Here is a 20,090-nt window from a genome sequence, read left to right on the forward strand (position 1 = left end):
GTCAGATTGAGTCAACTCAGATTCTTCATTACTATACCAGAAAAAAAGACAAAAAGACAAACCCACTGTCATTGAGTCAATTCTGACTTATGGTGACCCCATGTGTTATAGAGTAGAACTGCTCCATAGGGTATTCTTGCCTGTAATCTTTATGGGAGCAGATCGTCAGGCCTTTCTTCTCCAGCACTGCTGGGTGGGTTCAAAATGTCAACCTTTAGGTTAATAGTCAAGTGCAATCCATTTGGGCCATCCAGGGACCTTCAATTACTATGCTGTTGTTGCTAGGTGCCATCAAGTCAATTTTTGACTCATAGCAACCGCATGTGACAGAGAAGAACTGACCCATAGGGTTTCCTAGGCTGTAATCTTTACGGGAGCAGATTACCAGGTCTTTTCTCCCACTGAGCCACTGGGTAGGTTCAGACCGCCAAACGTTTGGTTAGTGGCTGAGCGCTTACCCATTCCATCACCAGCTCTTATTGGCACTCTAGTAATATTTAGTCATAAGTAACATGTTATAACAAATTTGATGTTTTCCTAACGATAAAAGGCATAACAGTATATAAATAAGTAAACAAGCCCCAGTCTTTCTGGATTTTCTATTACTGAAATTCCATCGTGAATTTACTTTCTTGGTAAGACAGAATACATATCACAAATACTCACAAAAACCAAAAAAAAAAAAAAAAAAAAAAAAGTATTCTGTCATCAAAAATAAAAAGAGACTACTCATGCTCTTACATTGGTCTCCAATTCTCTTTCCTGGCATTGTGACTCTTCATTTTCTCCTTCCTCAGCCTCCTCTTCTTCCTCCTCTGAGACAACAGAGTTGGAGACTATAACAGGAGTCCAGCGTAAACACTCTGGATCTACATCTACAGGCCGCAAATTTAGCTGAAGCTTTGCCATGTGATCCTGGATAAGTTTTTCCCGGCGGATAATCACAAATCTGGAACCAGAGAAAAGTTTATAGCAATCAACAATGTATAAGGTACATATAACAATGAATATGGATATGTAAACCCTGGGAAACGCTTGAGATGATGATAAACGCTTCAAAACTAGCCTACCTGGGAAGATAAAATAAAGAAATATGTCACCATATGAGACAGCTAAGAGATATGAAGTTGAATAAATACTTCACACTAAACTACAGCAACGGATTAAGTTATTTTAACCACTTATTGTCTCACATTTCCTCACCCTCTGGAATCCCTCCTACTCTCTTGCACTCTGTCTTCTATTCTCCACCTATCTAGTATCTAGCTCAAATGCCACCTTCCTTTGTGAACTTTTTCCAACCACTCTAGTCAAGAGTAGGCTATCCTTCTTTTGAACCTATATAATTTCACTTTGTATCATTTATATGAAAATTAATCATGGGCATATTTTACTTAATGACACTGTTTCTAGAATTGTTAGTATAGGAAAATCAGAAAAATAGGTTTCTTAAAATACGGTTAATAGCATCAAATAGCATAGAAAAGAAAATGACATCTCAGGATCACCAAGTACACCACTTATGTTAATTAATGCTCTTTTCACCAATAATCTGACTGTCTGATCCCCAAAACTTCCACTTAATTATTTTTGGAAGATATACAAAGGGATGTAATACTCACTGGTCACTACGGAAGTCCAGCATTCGTAGGTGGTGGAGTGTAGAAGTAATGTCTTGAGGGCAGATTCCAGTCAACTTGCTTAACTTCTTAATGCTGATTTGTTTCTCGTTTTGATGATAAAGGCACTCCAATATTACACTTTTCCAATAAGCCATGTAGGAAAGACGACCTAGATCAGATAACGGTTTCTCTGGAGATCCTGCTTGGCCTTCGCGCTTTGATAACAAATAACCTAAAGAAACCCCCAAATCACAAATATGTCAGAGAGTCTAAAAGGCTGATTCCCAAAATAACAGTCCAAGTATTATAGGAAATAGTTATTTCAAAGGTAAATTCCTTCAAGAAAAGAAAAAAAAACTACAGAATTACTTTCAAGCACATCTGCAGGAAGATTACATAATTTATATATATATATTGAACTTTTAGGTTAGTCTTACTTGGTCTGTAGTTAATATAAATCATTTTGTTAAAATATTCAAACTGTTAAAAGGCAGGACTTTATGTTAACAGGCGGCATTAATGAGATTATGCCAATAATGCTTTTTATTTCAATATACTATGGAGGAAAAAAAGCCAGCCTTGCATGTTTTATCTGGACCACTAGATGGCAACAGCTGTATCTGAATTGAGAAATAAAAAAGAATGCCTTTCAGTTTTTATGTAATACCATCGAGACTGTCGTTCTTCAGTGAGTGAATTAGATGACAATTCCTCATTTCAGCCAAAGCTCTCCTCACAATGACCTGACACCCTAGTTCTTGGCAAGCAACAATGTCAGTGTGAGTGAGACTGTCACTGTGAGCATATGGTGGTATTACTCTGTCCTCATCTAGTGCATGACTCAGGAATGGGGGGAAAAAAAACAAAACAACAAAAAACCAGGCACACATTCCAAAGATAAAGTGTTGAACAAGGAGATGGCGAAGAAGTGTAGTTTTCTGTCATTAAAGAAAAACTTAAAACAGTCTAAGAGACCTGGTAATGTAGAAAAATATATTAAATTACAAAAAGTAAATTTAAAAAAAAAATACTGTAACCATACAAATTGTGGTTTCTATACCAAAAAAAAAAAAAAAAAACTAATCACCATAAACAAAATTTATTTTTCCCTAACTCTGCTATTTAATGGTATGTAATACGGCCAATCACGAGTCCTACCTCAAGATAAAATATTGGTATTACTGAGTTCATATTATTGATATTAACGTAATGAAATAATATGAGTTCCACTCACCACCACTAATCCAAAAAGGCCAAGAAAATGTACAAAATACCTAATGGCTCATACACACTGAAATATGCATGAGGAATACAGTTTAAAGCCAAACAGAATAAGCTTAATTGATCCATATAAAAATCATCTCTCAACACTGCAGACAGCAGCACCACAACATAATCATCTGATATACTGAATGGATTGTCTGAATCAAAATCCTTAGTCTGAACCATTATTTTTGAGTATATTCCTTTAAATATTATTTTATACTATTATCCTAGGGAAAATATACCCTCAAATATTACTATTTTATAATTAATATAAAATGAACTACAAGCATACATTTAACTTTCTAAGCAAGAACGTCAATGTGTAAAACAAAACCCAAGTTCCACAATGACCTCTTTAGAACTGTTAGCTTTTGCTTTTTAACTCAGGTTAAACTGATATTTCCTGTCTCTTCACTTAAAAAAAAAAAAAAATTTAAGGTGCATTGCTTATTTTTAACCACTATATAGAGCCTGTAGCTAAAAAATGATGCACACACTACCTACCGGAACTAACACAAACTGAGATAGAAAACTTGGACAGACCCACAACAAAAGAAGAGTTTGAAGAGGTAATAAACCACCCCCCTCGCCCCCACCAAAAAAGATCTGGCCCGGAAGTCTTCAGTGGCAAATCCTACCAAATATTCAGAGAACAGCTCAGCTCACACCAATACTACCCCAACTATCTCAGAGAATAGAAAAGGAAGGAATATTGTTGAATTTATTCTATGAAGCCAGCATAACCCTGACACCAAAGCCAGGCAAAGACCACAGAAAAAGAAAATCACAGACCAATATCCCTCATGAATACAGATGCCAAAATTCTCAAAAAAATTCTAGCCAATAAAATTCAACAACATATCAAAATAATAATAAAACATGACCAAGTGGGATTCATACCAGGCATGCAAGGACATTTCAACATTAGAAAATCAATCAATGTAATCCATCACATAAATAAAAAAAAAGAACCGTACAATCATCTCAACTGATGCTGAAAAGGCATCTGATAAAGTCCAGCATCCATTCCAGATAAAAACTCTCAGCAAAATAGGAATAGAAGGGAAATTCCTCAATATAATAAAGGGCGTTTATACAAAACCAACAGCCAACATTATTCTCAATGGAGAGAGACTGAATGCATTCCCCTTTAGAAGGGGAACCAGACAAGGATGACCTTTATCATCACTCTTATTCAACATTGTAGTAGAAGTCCTAGCTAAAGCAATAAGGAAAGAAAAGGAAATAAAGGGCATTCAAATTGGTAAGGAAGAAGTAAAACTATCCCTATTTGCAGATGATGTAATACTATACATAAAAAATCCCAAAGATTCCTCAAGAAAGCTACTGGAACTAATAGAAGGATTTGGCAAAGTAGCAGGATACAGGATCAACATAAAAAATCAGTTGGGTTCCTCTACACCTACACAGAGAACTTCAAAAAGGAAATCACCAAATCAATACCATTTACAATAGCCCCCCAAAAAGATAAAATACTTAGGTATAAATCTAACCAAGGATGTAAAAGACCTATACAAAGAAAACTACAAAACACTACTGCAAGAAACCAAAAAAGACCTACATAAATGGAAAAACATTCCATTCTCATGGATAGGAAGACTTAACATTGCAAAAATGTCAATACTACCCAAAGTGATCTATAGATATAATGCAATCTCAATCCAAATTCCAACAGCATACTTTAATGAGACAGAAAAACTAATCACCAACTTTTTATGGAAAGAAAAGGGGCCCTGGATAAGTAAAGCCTTATTAAAGAAGAAGAACAAAGTAGGAGGCCTCACACTACCTGCTCTTAGAACCTACTAAACAGTCATGGTAGTCAAAACAGCCCGGTACTAGTACAACAGTCACATAGACCAATGGAACAGAAATGAGAACCCAGACATAAATCCATTCACTACGGACAGCGGATCTTCGACAGAGGGCCAAAGTCCACTAAGTGGGGAAAAGACAGTCTCTTTAACAAATAGTGCTAGCAAAACTGGATGCCTATCTGTAGAAAAATGAAACAGGACCCAAACTTCACACCATACACAAAAACGAACTCAAAATGTATCAAAGACCAAAATATAAACCTAAAACTATAAAGATCATAGGAAAAAAAAAAATAGGGACAATGCCAGAGGCCCTAATATATGGCATGAAAAGAATACCAAACATAACTAAAAATGCACACACATTAGAACATGAGCTAGATAAACGGAACCTCCTAAAAATTAAACACTTATGCTCATCAAAGGACTTCTCCAAAAAAGTAAAAAGAGAACCTACACACTGGCAAAAAATGTTTGGCTACGACATATCCAACAAGGGTCTAATCCCTAAAATTCACCAAGAAGACATTCAAGTGACTAATAAATACACAAAGAAATGCTCATGTTCATTAGCCATTAGAGAGATGCAAAACAAAACTACAATGAGATACCATCTCACTCTGACAATAATGGAGTAATCAAAAAAAAAAAAAAGAAAGAAAATAATAAGCATTAGAGAGGCTGCAGGGAGACTGGAACTCTTATACACTGTTGGCGGGAATGTAAAATGGTACAACCACTATGGAAAATGGTTTGGCACTTCCTTAAACAGCTAGAAATAGAAATACCATATGATCCAGCAATCCCACTCCTAGGTATATACACTAAGGAAGTAAGAGCTGTGACACGAATAGACATATGCACATCCATTTTCACTGCAGCATTATTCACAACAGCAAAAAGATGGAAACAACTGAAGTGCTCATCAATGGATGAATGGATAAACAAACTGGTATATACACACAATGGAACACTATGCAACGATAAAGAATAATGACAAATCCACAAAACATTTCACAACATGGATTAATCTGGATGACATGCTGAGTGAAATAAGTCAGTCACAAAAGGGCAAATATTGTATGAGACCACTATTATAAAAAAATAAGAAAAGGTTTACACACAGAAAAAAAAAATTATTTAATGGTTACCAAGGATGGGGGGGAAAATTACTAACTAGATGGAAGACCTGTGTTAATATTGGTGAAGGGAAAGGCAATAGACAATATAGTGGAAGTCAGCACAACATGACCAAGGAAGACACTGAGAGGAACGCACGAATAAAGGGCGGCTATGGTAATTACTAAAACATACATAATCCTGCAACAATAGTATTAACAAATAATAATTTATGAATGGATATGTAAGTAGATAGGCATGTTAAAGAGGTGTGGGAGGCTATAAGGGAGCAGACCCATCTGTAGACACAGGTTTGGCTGTGGATGTTTCTACATATATAATTGTAGGTGCTACATGTATATTAATACAGACAATAGAGCACACAAGGGGCACAGTCATGGAAACTTCTTAGACATAATCAAACACCTTGCAGGGCAAAGTTCCTAGGCTTGAAGGTGAAGGACGATAGACTCAGGGGACATTTACATCAACTGGCACAACACAGCTCATAAAGACAGTGTTCTGACACCTAACTTTGGTGGGTAGCATCTGGGGCCTTAAAAGCTTGTGAGTGGCCATCTAAGATACAACTATTGGCCTTCCCGTCTGGAGCCAAGGAGAGTGAAGGAAACCAAAGACTCAAGGGAGCAGTTAGTCCAAAGGACTAACAGACCACATGGACCACATGAACCACAGCCTACACAACCGTGAGACCAGAAGAACTAGATGGTGCCCAGCTACCACTACCGATCACTCTGAGTGGGATTACAACAGACAGTCCTGAACAGAGTGGGAGAAAAATGTAGAACAAAAAATCAAATTCACAAAAATGACCAGACTTACTTGGTCTGACAGAGACTGGAGGAACTCCCAAGACTACAGCCCTATAACACCCTTCTGACCTGGAACTGAAGTCATTCCCAGAGACCACTTCTCAGCCAAACAATAAACAGGCCCATAAAATTAACAGTAACACGCGAGAGGAATGTGTTCCTTAGAACAATCAATTATACAAGACCAAAAGGACATTTGTCCAAAAGCAAAGATGAGAAGGTAAGAAAGGGTAGAAAAACCAGACAAAAGGAAACAGGGAACCCAGGGCAGAAATGGGGCGAGCGCTGACATACTGTGTGTAGGGAATACAACCAATGTCACGAACTATTGAATGGCGAACTAATTTGCTCTGTTAGCTTTTACCTAAAGCACAATAAAAATTTTTTTAAAAAAAGGATGCACACATTTTCTCAGATAATTGGGTAACAAAAATGGGGCAGGTGCTGTGCTTCTTTATTAGCACTAATTTAAGTAGTTACGTAATGATGTTAGTATTTTTGTCAGTTAGAATTGCTTCATAAAACTTAGTTCCACTTTAAATTGACAACTGTAAGGCATCTGCTACAGAACACACAGAAATCGGTATTCAGTATTAGCTATTTAAAAATATTTCATGTCTAGCCAAAAGAAAAAAAATTAGTGGCTTTAGATTTTAAAGTTTCATACAGTAATAAGACAAAAGATACTAGCAACTAATAAATTATCTGCAAATCTTTTAAAAATATATACAGAAAATCCACAGGAAGAGATGAGAAATTATGTTAATATAATCCTTACTGAAATCGATGAGAAACCTGCCATAGCCCTTACGCTGGTATTGGGGAAGAATCATTATACAGGAAACGTTGTATTTCTGTTGGCAGTGCTTTTCCTGATGGAGAAAACAAACGTCACGTTTTAAAACAACAGGCTGGTAAGACTGAATAATAATGTTAATTATTAAGAAACAAAGACTAACAATCAAAACCACAGCCCTGGTCCTTTGGGAACAGTGATGTACATCAAGAAAAAGATATCTCACTGGGGAAAGATAGGACAATGTTAAGTCACTACCATTACCCACAAAGCAACCATCCCAAGAGAGTTAAAATATAAAATAAAACGCTGCATTCAACAACATCTGCAACTCAAAAACAGTATGTCAATGCTCAAGATCAGCAGGGGAATCCAAGTCCCAAATCCATCTGCAAAGCTATAAATGACCAGTCAATGCAGCATTCTAGAAATTAAAAGGTTCATCAAGTATTTCAATGTCTCCTTTATTTCCTGCTCTGGTGCTAAATAGGGCAGAGGCCAACCCCCCAATTAGTTGTCCCTAAACTTTACAGAAAATAGTCCTGAAATGATGGATACAAACATATTTTTACAAATTAGGCAATATATTTTAAATTATATTTAACTACTGTAAGTAGACTACTTTAAGAACTTTTATAAAGCCACTTAATTTTTATACATTTAAATTGCACCATAGGCTTACTTAAATAAAAGTACATTTTTTATGTTGCTTTTACAGTGAGACATTTTTTTTCTCCCAAGAGAATGGAAGATAAAGGATGGAAAGAAAATTTTTTTAATAAAAATGGCTTATTATTATTTCTATGTCTAAAATTCAAATTAGGAAGAGAAGATTTAAGCTGAGAAAGAACTTGGATTGGTAATGGCTGTGTTTATTTCACAAGTTCTATCTATTATCATCATGGGAATAGAAGTCACTTTAAAACTTTTCCTCCTGAGGATTACCAGCAGTTCATGCTCCTAGGGGAACAGAGTCTGTTCAATGTTACTAGGCACTTTGTAGCACTCAAGTTTCTGAATTTTCCTTCTGTTTTCTTTCCTAAAGGCTAGATGGCACCTAGAAAGTGCCACAACCTGTACTATCTTCATGCGAGATCCACCAAAGATTGTTTCAGATTTCCATATGAATTCAAAGACATTTTAAGCTGACACACTTACTTTAGAAAAGTAGCCAACAAGGTGGCAGCCCTTGACATCATTCTGTGTTAGTACATAAAAAAGAAATGGCTCCACATCATAATAGAGTGTTTTGTGGTCCAGAAACAACTTTGCCAAGAGACACAGGTTCTGACAATAAATGGTACTCACATTCCCATCAACCTGAGGAAAAAATAGAACAAAAATGGTCAATAGGGTGTCTCTTTAGTTGTAGAATAATACACATCAGTTATATGTCCATAGCCCAGCCTCAGAGAAACTGTCAGTGATCAGAACACACTCAAACTTGGAAGCTATGGCTTGAGGAGGGAGCATTATGACATGTTTTAAGAAAACCAAATATAAAAAATACTGTACTTCAAAAAAAGCATGAACAACTACATGGGGAGGTGATGACCTGTTTTTAAAATAGCACTTTTTGCTTTTATAAAAAAGATTAATTTCAGAATCCTGATTCATTTTTAGAAGAATTTCATTCAAAAAAACTAAGATCTACATGGAACCTCTTCTAAAATACATTTATTAGGTAAAACAAGGTATAACTATCGTCTAATCTCTGCCAGCAGTCTGAGGAAATGTATTCTGACTGCCATGATCAGCTTTACCCCAAATAAAGTTACTTGAGAGAGTGTTAACTGTTGCCAATAAGAAACACCAAGCAGGTTCACCAGATAACAATCTGGCAAATGAGGTATTTCTTGGGCTCGAATTGCCAAGATCAGTAGCACTAAGCTATATTGCTCCCGACACCGTGTTCTTGGAGTTGCTGGAGCTTGCTCTTTTATGAAAATACCAACGGATGCCCATACTGCACTGTCTGGCATACCAACTGAAAACTCCTCAACAAATGAAATAATTTAATATTAAATACACACCAATATATGCTTAAATTGAGAAGCAACCTGCTCTTGGCTATTCTGCAACAGTATTTTACACCACTCTCACTTCCCCGACCCCAGGTGAAGACCTCCTCTATTCCTCACCTAAAATAAAGTCTTAGGGCAGACCAGGAAAGTGAGAGACTGAGTGGGTCCTGGCAATCTGAAATTCTATCACTGTAGCAATCAACAGAACCGAGCACATGGCAGGTACTCAATGAATACTTGGCACTCAAACCAATTTCAAAGAATTAAAAACCACCACAAACAGCAACACAGAATCACGGACATCTCATAAGTCATAATACTACCATGCAGTCAAGAAAGTATAGATATACTAAAGCTATTAAAGACATCTCTAAGAAATATTCCTTTTAAGTAGAGTAACAGAAATTCTTTCATTTAAACACCATATTCCATAGATTCTAAGACATGCTTTTATCACATTTTGTTGTTGTTTGTCGATCCCGACTCATGGCGACCCATGTGGGCAGAGGAGAACTACCCCATAGGGTTTTCAAGGCTGTGACCGTTCAGAAGTAGATCACCAAGCCAGTCTTCCAAGACACTGCTGGGTAGATTCGAACTGCCAATCTTTTGGCCAGTGGTTGAGTGCTTAACCATTTGCGCCACCCAGAGGCTCTATCACATCTTAATATACATGAAATCTGTTAGCATTTTATAATCAAATGGAGTTTTACAAATTATAATTAGCAGCACTTTTTTCTTCTTAAAACAAAAATACCAAACCCATTGCTGTCGAGTCAATTCTAACTCAAAGCGACCCTATAGGACACAGCAGAAGCGCTCCATAGGGTTTCCAAAAAGCAGCTGGTGGATCTGAACTGCCAAACTTTTGGTTAGCAGCCATAGTTCTTAACCATTATGCCACCAGGGCCTCTTTTTCCCTCTTTGTGATACATAAAATAATATATACAACTTATAACTGATGTCTTCAACTCAATGAAATACAGAATAATTTATTCTGAGGTTGAGCTTGTGAATTTGCTACCATTTGGGTTGGCCTAATTCTGCTTCTCAATATAGGTGATTATCTGATTCAATAGAGAGGGAACAAGGTGAAATAACATGTCAAAGAAAAAAAAAAGTTGCTCAGTGGGATGCAGCACAGGTGGCACTGTATTTGAAATGTATAGAAGACAACTACCAAATATCTTCTATCTTACCTCAAAGACAGAAATGTTACTCTTTCGGTAAATCTCATTGGCAGGAGGATGGAACCAACCGCATTTCTTCATGTGCTGCTGTAGAATAGTTCTACTTTTCATGTATTTTAGACAGAACTCACAAAGATACAATTTAGGCAGCCTGTAAATAATAATTAAAAAAAAAGACAGGGTTTTATATTTTGTAGGGCTTTAAACTTTCATAACGATTATCTTTTTTGACTTTCATACTATCCAGGTAAAGTGGTACAGAATATATCTTAATTCCTGTTAGTCAGTCAAAGAAAGAAGGAAGGCCTCAAGATGAACTAATTGCATAACAGCATCCAACTAATTAATAGTAGGGTAGCAAGGATGATAAATCAAGACACCCAGTTCAGTGCTCTTCCTACTGAACTAACATTTCCCACTCTTTTTCAAAGTTACTCTCTTGACAAACATGAAAATCTCACATTCTCTCCTCCTTGAGAATCTCCAATAAGCAAAAACTATCTTCAAAATGTACCAATAAGTGAAGAAAATTTTGTCAAGCCTTATTTTCTTTCCTTCCTTCCTCCCTTTCTTCTTTCTCTTTCCTTCGTTTAAGCTTGCTTGCTTGCGTTCATTAATTTGACAATATTTACGGAATATTTACTGTGTGCCAGGCCATGCGCTGCATAAAATGGACATACAGTGTGTATTGTAAAAACAGACTTGGTATATGTTTCTTAAGTGTAAAATTATATTATAATTTTAATTTTTGTTTTTGTTTTTTTTTAAAGTTAGGACTTACTACACTACACCTCTTTCCTTCCAGTCCTGAAATTCTGGCCTTACCATCCAGTGGGACTGGCCCTCCCCTTCTGGTTAAATACCACTATATTATATCCTGCAATTCAATGGTCTATTATTATTTAACAAGAGAAATAAAAGTTCAAATGTCTTTTCCAGATGTTCCTTGCTGCTAATTTGTATTTATTTAATAGTCTTGTTATTTAAGTATTAGTTTAACAGGACTTCTTCCATATAATGTCCCTTTCATGAGGAGCTAGGCAATAAAGTGGTTGGATCAGTTCATAAAGTAATGGGAGGAATATAACCTAAATTAAAAATCAGTGGCTTTTACACTTATTTTAGTCTGAATCCATAAGACTGAATCTTAACACATGACTCTTCATGTACAAAATACACACCTCTTTTATCTTCAGCATAGATAGAGTTGGCTTCCCTGTATACCGAACTAGTCATGCCCTGGTCATCTGAGATCTGATAAAACCATTAAAACTGCATATATAAAAATACTAGATGGTAAGATGGCGAAGAATATAATTAAATAAATTACGGTATCTCATTTCATATAAATAAGTCTTAAGGCTGAGGGACATAAACTCATTAATTTAGTTGCTACCAATTTGGACAGCTATCCTTTAAAAATTACTCTAGAATCTATGAAAATTGTATTTGCTAAGTATATTAACACACACACAAAAATGTTTGATCTGTTAAAGTTTGAAGGTCACACTATTTTTTCAAGTTCAACTTTAGAAGCAGTTTTCAGAACACAACTTTAATTTATTTGAAAACATTTAATATTCTACTAATGCTTTTCCCAAGGTGTACTTATGGAACACTAGTCCTGTATGCACTAAGTATTTCACAAGCTGAAATTATATTACTAATATAAAAGTCATTCCAAAATAAAGGACTATGTTAAGTAAAACAGTGATTGACATTAATTATAGATTAAAAGTCAACAAGCAAGAGCCAAGAGCTACAAATGAAACGGCCCCAATCATAAACTCTGTCATCTAAAGTGGGCACCAGATACATTAACTGAGTCTTAAAGGTGACCCACAGTGGACAGTCTTCCTGAATACCTGGATTTGAATAATTTCTTCTCAAAAGGAAGGTGGAAGCATGAGGTTCTCCCTATGTAAATGGAATTGGATGACACTGCCCCTCCAACTATTCCACTACTTATCTTTATTTAGCAGTGCTAAATTCTCAATAAGCAATTTTAACTTGTCACAACATGAAGATACAGAAGTAAGAATCCTTGGTAACAGTATCACTTTGAGGGCTAAATATTACAACTAAATATTCCCTACAGTGTGAATCTGAAAAACCTAAACATAATTCTGTGTTTTCTGAAATTTAAAAAAAAAAAAAAAGTGACGGACACACTAACCTTTCCAGATTTTTGTAAAAATATTTCATGTTTAGGTTTCAATACAGAGACATAAAAATAAAGTGCAATTTATTTCCTAAGATCTATGAGAGAAGGCCAAATTTTTGTTTGTTTGTTTGTTTGTTTTTTAAAGTTCTAGCAGTAAGCAAGTTGTTTAAGAAAACATAAGTAGAAACGAAATCTCTGAGAAAATTACTGCCAAATTCTTCTCTGGTAAATTATCATTTCATGCTATTTCCTTGAAATAGCAAGATGTATGCCATTTTACTGACAATTGGAAAAAAAAAAAACTTCAGCAAATCTTACTATATGAAAAATAATAAAAGCAAACATTATGATCTACTTTACTCCAATCCAGTTCTTGCTGAAAACATCCCTTACTTAATTATAACCAAGCCCACTGGAATGATGTCATTAGTCTGAAGGGAATCATCCGATAAACTCCTAGTAGAAAAACAAAATGTTTCTTCGAGTAATAGTACACGTAGCTGCAGTTCTCTCATTGAAAAATATGTCATATAGAAAGAACATTAGACCACATGAAATGTAGTTATGGAGATCATGAATACTCACAGCCCTAGGGAATACTACTGGTGCTGCTTTTTGTCATCTTCTTCCCGACAGCACCTAGGCCCTGGCTATCAAACAGGTGCACTTTTGCTTTGACCAGTAGCATTGTGGGATAGAGCATCCATACCTGAAGTTTATTCTAACATCTGCCACTACGCTGATACCCATGCCTGTGAAGTCAGGAGTGGGCCACAGTTATTTGGGCCTTGGAAGCACTGTTTTCCCTTGCTTCTAAGATGATGCAAATATTCTTCCCAGAAATTCCTACAGTATTTTTTTGGCTTTCAAACCTGACCCAAGATAGTAATAGTTTGTGCAGCCTTTAAAATGAGTTAACTTGTGAAAATTTAATACAAAATAAAAAGTATTCCAAATATTACTTAAAGCATAGATTATGGTGCAAGCCAAACAACATCAGTTAGGCTACACAAGCTGTATGCAGTAGCACAAGCACAGTGGTCAGAGTTAGGGCTTTGTGATAAGAAAAAAAGGGTGTTTATATTCTGGTTCTAACACTTACAAGCTTTAAGGTTTTGAAACTGTTTGCTTAACCTTTCTGGGTCCTGGTCTGTAAAATAAAGCTAGTAATATCCACCTCACAGAATTGTTCCAGAGATGCTTCACCCAGTGCCAAGTTCAATAAATGGTAGCTACAGCTGTTATTATTTATGATTATGATTTTTTTATCCTCCTTGCATACACTTTACCTCATCATTCAAAAGTCAAAGACCTTAAGAATTCTATTTCGTTTCTTCTTCAATTAACTGGGGCTATATATAATCTATGCATCAAATCAAGTCAGGAACAGGGTCAAAAGGCAGGGGAAACTTTGCAGCTACTTAGTTACCTGGGAATTTGCCTCCTTAGGATCCAGTATGATCTCACAGCAAAGAGGTTACTACAAAGCTAAGCAGATGGGCTCTCTATGAACCTGTCTTTGCCACGTGTGAGCACCACATGGCCCTGGTGGAGAAGCTTAGGGTTAAAACTCTGGTTTATATACTCCTCAATGTCTAAGACGTAGCCAGACTGCTCTAAATAAGGTACTATTGTTGCTTCGTTGCTGTTGTTCTGTTTTTTAAAGTTAGGGATCCAAGATCACTTAATATACAACACACACACACAAATATTTGGATAGTGTGGGAAACTCCCTAAAGCATACTCCTACTTCCCAAAAGATTTTTCCTCTTGTGATCTTTTCTTTTTTCTTTGCTCCAATTGTCCTAATCTCACACACTTTGGGATTTAGATTTTTTAAAGTGTTTAAAATCTTTAATAAGAAGAAAATAATTTAGAAATAGTTTAGCATAGAGTAATAAACAGACACTAACAAAATTAAGGATATAGGTTTATTATTTGGAAAGTGTGAGATCGCTAAACATTTCGAGAGTCAAGTCAAAGAAACTCAGAAGTGAAACAGCCCAGACTCAAATAAATAAATGGAGTAGTTAACAGAAACGTAACAGAAAGAATTATGGACACAGAAAAAACGTCTTAATTACTGGAGGACCTTATAAAAAATTCAAAGAACTCTCCACGACAGCAAAGAAATATATAGAAAATGTCTAAAATTCTGCTTAAGGAAGTTAATGAATTTTATAGTTCCCATTCTATTTCTGCTTTCTAATTTCTATTAAAATTTTTTTGTTGTTTATTTTCCTGATGGAAATGTTTGTCCTTTCACAGATGAACAGTTCCCTCAAATCTGATTAAGAAATCAGATTCTAGTGACAATCTCATCAGAACAAAAAGCAACAAAAATAAATAGTTTCAGTATCGTAAAAGACATACAACAGCCTCATAGTTCCATTCTGATCATTCTCTGAAAACAAAGTGCTGAGATTGGCTCTCTCTTTCCATTCCTGACTTGATTAATCTCCTCTCCTCACCTTGAAGAGAAGACAAGGTGCCTGTGGTTAACAATCTATCTAACTTACAACTGAACCAGTTGATGCACATGTTGAACTCGCTTTCTTTCCTAAGTTGAGAGGTCTTGTGGTTTGGACAGCTTGCAAGAGCTCACTAAAAAATGATAATAATAATTAATTTAAACTTGATGAAGAAGTTAACTGCTCAGCATATTTCTACTTGATCAGACAGTATCGTGGCTATCTAGAACTCCTGGAGAATGAATTGCCTTGAGTATCTGAGTTCTGTATGGGCTGGAATTGAATTGACAGCAATAGGTTTGGGTTTTTTGGGTAGGTAGTTGCAAAATTTACTGTTTTCTTTTAATATATGTATTTTAAAATATAACTTAATGTTCTCTTAACAAACTCAGGTTAATTGTTATTATTCTATAACATAAGTAGAGTGCTACCATAAATATCTACCACAGTGGTTACGACTAACTGTCCCTACAGTCCACGGTTCTCAGTTGCTGTCTTTTATGAACTTATGTGTGTTTCCTGGAGTTTTTCTTTCTCTTCTTTTCATGTTAGTTGTCACATCTTCACTGAGGTTAGCGTAAGTAACAGCATTTCTCATTTCTATTTTTCTACTTCTAATCTGCTATATACTTGGAAAACAGATAAGTTATTAAATTACATAGAAACAAAAAAGATACTGAGTTTTAGTGGATTGCCCTTGTAACAACTATACCAGGTTATTCCCAGCTTGTTGGAAATAATCTATATTAAAGCACTTTGCACTCTGTAAAGGACTAAATATTTAAATGTTATACTTATTTTTGCTAATGTTTTGGACAGGCAATGCTACTAGACAGGTGAAAAGTTGTATGATGAGAGTACTTTGAACAGTGTTTCACCCAAACAGCATCCTAATTTTTTAGTTATGGGAACACTCTGCTAAATGAGAAACTGAGGTATAAGGAGTTTACAGATTAAAGATAGCGTTAATGTTAATTCTATTCTTCAAATGATAAACCAGTTCTTTTTTTTTTTTTTTTTTTTTAAATCAAATCTTGTTTTTCACCTCTTTTAATTTCAACCCTCAAGGAAAAAAATAATAGTGGACATTACTGAGTACTAATAATTTCTAAGGGATGTACATATTTTAACTCATTTAACGTTCACAATAACCCTTTGAGGTAAGTATTATTATTATCCCCATTTTACAGAAGAGCAAACTGAAATACAGAACACTTGGGTAGCTTCTAAGATCTTGTAGTTTATAAATGCCAGACCTGGGTCATAAAACCTACTTGGATCCACTAAGCCTACTACCTCATCTCAAAACATGAGTGCGTAATCAATCTTTAAACCAAAAAAAAACCCCAAATCCATTGTCGTAGAGTCAATTCCAACTCATAGCGACCCTATAGGACAGAGTAGAACTAACTCATAGGGTTTCCAAGGAGCCACTGGTGGATTCAAACTGTCGACCTTTTGGTTAGCAGCTGTAGGTCTTAACCAGTTAGCCTTCAGTAAATGGAAAATGAAAGCTAAACTTGAATATCTGGAAACCCAAGCTATTTATATATAATGTACATCCTAGGCCATTTGTCCAATTATTCCTGGAAAAAAAATCATTCACTAAGTTTGTTAAATTAAAAAAATTCAAATCAAATGCTACTCAGGTGAAACTTTACATTTATCTGTAGTTAAATATAAGGTTTTTTTTTTTTTTTTAATTCTAAGTGTAAGGAGTAAAGATAAAATTCTCTTAAAGGATTAGCATTCCCTTTTCATTTTGATCACTTGTCAGGTTTCTAATTTTAAACAACAGCTTTTGGACACCTTACGGAAAAGAAAATGTAAATCCAACTGGGATTAAGTGGCTGCTAAAGCATGCTGCTGTTACGAACTTTTTAAAGTCTCCAGTTTCCTCAAATGTAAAAAGACAAGCTGGACTAAAATATCTTCAAGGTTCTAGAGTTCTATGAATCTAAAAACAGGAGGTAAAGGGACTCTCAAAACATACCTTGAGTATTCTTGAGGATATGGGGACGAGTACCAGGTGTGAATTTCATACTTCCCAAACTCAATGACAGAGGGACAGCGGACTTGTGGATCAGGGGGGCCAGTCACTCCAACTTTCTGTGCAGTCAAGAAATACATTATAAAAGTTAACTAAGTTAAATACACTGAGGCAGATTTTAGAAAAAAGATCTGAATCTAAATGTCTTTTCAGGATTCTACAGAAGAACCAAAAAAAAAAAAAAAAAAAAGGCAAGAACAAGCTAGCAAGTTTTGAAATAAGCGGAATTATCCTTTAAATAGAGCACCCAAATGAAAATCAAGAATGCTAATAAATCTTAGAACTAAATGCAGTTGGTATCACACTGCATTTTCTATTTTTGATAAATAACAACGGCAAATAAATTCAACTAGACTCACTTTCTTACTGACTTAGCTATTAAAGAGAAACTACTAGCATTTGGGGATATAAGATAAAGAATGCATTCAGGGGAGGTGCGGGGGTGCTGCTGCCCAGCTGCCCAGATTATACATATACCAACCAATCAACAACAATGGAGACAGCCCACTGAACCTAAAAGCATACATAGAAAAGAATGACTGGTTTTGGAGAGTAGATGTTTAAGAACAATATTAAAAAGAATATCACAAAACAATCAAGGAGTCTTCAATTCATTTCACACTGCCCTTAAAATTCCCTTCATTAGTAGTTCTGCCCAGATTTGACCCACACACACAAAAATAACTTTGTTATATTCACATTTTATCCCTTTTCTCTACTTTCTGTTTATAGTAAAATAATCTTGATGACCCCTCTCATTCCTGAATAATCTGAACAACTATACTTTATCCAAGAAAAAGGATAATGTTTAAAGCCTTTATGACTAGCTTGACTTCCACACCAGTAATTCGAATATAAGTCATTGTCAAAAACTAGAAGAATCAGGTTTTAAAACCTTAAATTTAAGAGCAATTTGATTTTTTCTGCACCTAATGTAGCAACAGATTAATAAATGCATACAAAAACATGTATGTACGCCTATATATGCACACATGTGTATTTATCATGGATGCTCTATAAATATTAACTTTAGAAAAGACAGAGCTTGAATTTAGCCTAAGCAAACACAAATATTAGTATCTCTTCATCAAAATGACACTCAAAATTATCCTTCAACTTTTTGCTTAAAAGATCACTGAGAGATTACAGAAAGTCCTTTGTTGGAACCACCACAAACACACATGGCCTTACAAAACTAAAAAGATACAGAGATTTTTATTCAGTGTTTTTATATAAATTCATTTATAAGGAAAAAGCCTCTTCATCACAACTCATTTGAGAACTCTCCCTGGTCTTTCTAACTCTTCCCTTTTATAAAAGGCCAAGGGATTTATCTCAGGTTTAACACTGGAACACAGCCAGGTGAAACCTAGATCTCTTCCTTAGACATTTCAAAACAAAAGACAAACATCTCCTATTAGCTGGATAAACCGTGTTATGATACCAAGGAGTACGAGGGCTCCTCCAAATGCAAACACCATAAAGGAACACACAAGACAGGGGTAAAATAAAGAAAGATGTTTTCTTTCTCAGAACCAAAACAGAACTCAGCAAAAAGGTTTTAAAAAGACCATTCTTTAAAATACATTCCAGAATCAAGTATTCTAATCCACAAAATAGCATCTTTTCATCTATCTTCACAGCTCAAAATAACTAGAACAGCAGTAGAGTAAAGTATCAGAATAACCAAATACCAGAAACCAAACCTAACTTCCTGAGGCAGGGTTCAGATATGGAAGCACAAGAGCTGAAACCATGCACCTGCTTCAGCACTGCCTGTTGTTTGAGGGCTTTCCCATCACTTGCCCATCGTTCTTCCAGGCGGATGCCCGAAGTGAAAGTGGATATCCAGTTCCAGTATAACTGTTTGCACATCACTGCAACCAGGAGAGTCTGTATAAACTAGACTTGCAGCAGACTTCCCCACTGCCCACACCTGCCCTCACCCTTTTATCACTGTGAAATGTTCTGGCACATGCGCTCATCTACCCACCCACCCCCTCCGGTCCTCCACCACCTCCAACTCCCTTTCTGCAAGCCTCAAGGGCAAGTGCATTTCCGTTTGCTAGGGTTTAGAAGTTAACAAGGCTCTACACGGAAACAACAGCTGCACCTAAGCTACCCGTTAACCCAGTCCTTGCCAAAAACAAACTGCCACATCTGAATTACAAGGTCACCTTTGCTAGGTCATTTTATTTTTAAATTTTAGACAAAATACTCTTTGATGTAACATGCAACTTCCCAACGCTACAGGTATCTAATATAATCAAGTGCACAAAATATTTTTTTAAACTTTTAACTCACATTCTGCTACTTCATGTCCTCTTTCTCATTTTAATATGCCAAATTCTTTAAAGCTAACTAACAGAGAGAAGCACTAAAAGTACTAATAACTAGGCTAAACTATAAGAAAATTTTAAATATGCCTCTTTCCAGATAATGATCCCTTAATTACTAGCAGTTTACAAGAAAAGAAGAAATTACTACTCTGCTGTAAAAACTCAGCTTCCATTAAATGACTTATCGAATTCCAATTTCCAATACATAGAGACCACTCCCTCCATACCCCCACTCCCAGATGTGGTACAAACACCAAAATTACCAATGACACACATACAGGCCTGCTCCCTTCCCCTTGTCCTCCACTTGATAGCTCCCTCTTGATCTTCTCTTTCCATTCCCAGTATGGGGGTGTGGGTGTGGGTGACATTTTGAAG

The 20,090-nt window shown here is 35.8% G+C and overlaps 1 protein-coding gene across 2 annotated transcripts in view; it reads right to left on the bottom strand.

The window, feature by feature from the left end:
• KAT6A (lysine acetyltransferase 6A) overlaps nucleotides 1-20,090 on the bottom strand; it is a 118,124-nt gene that overhangs the window by 12,623 nt on the left and 85,411 nt on the right. For both annotated transcript variants that reach the window (XM_023736642.1, XM_004382079.3), the window contains exons 9-14: nucleotides 17,317-17,432; nucleotides 10,698-10,839; nucleotides 8,633-8,794; nucleotides 7,457-7,550; nucleotides 1,623-1,854; nucleotides 742-949 (exon numbers count right to left, since the gene is read on the bottom strand). In XM_023736642.1, the coding sequence (XP_023592410.1) occupies nucleotides 742-949; nucleotides 1,623-1,854; nucleotides 7,457-7,550; nucleotides 8,633-8,794; nucleotides 10,698-10,839; nucleotides 17,317-17,432 (954 nt within the window). The remainder of the gene's footprint in view (nucleotides 1-741; nucleotides 950-1,622; nucleotides 1,855-7,456; nucleotides 7,551-8,632; nucleotides 8,795-10,697; nucleotides 10,840-17,316; nucleotides 17,433-20,090) is intronic.

The sequence above is a fragment of the Trichechus manatus genome, unplaced genomic scaffold (genome assembly GCF_000243295.1).
Source record: "Trichechus manatus latirostris isolate Lorelei unplaced genomic scaffold, TriManLat1.0 scaffold00090, whole genome shotgun sequence".
In the NCBI taxonomy this organism is placed as follows: Eukaryota; Metazoa; Chordata; class Mammalia; order Sirenia; family Trichechidae; genus Trichechus; species Trichechus manatus.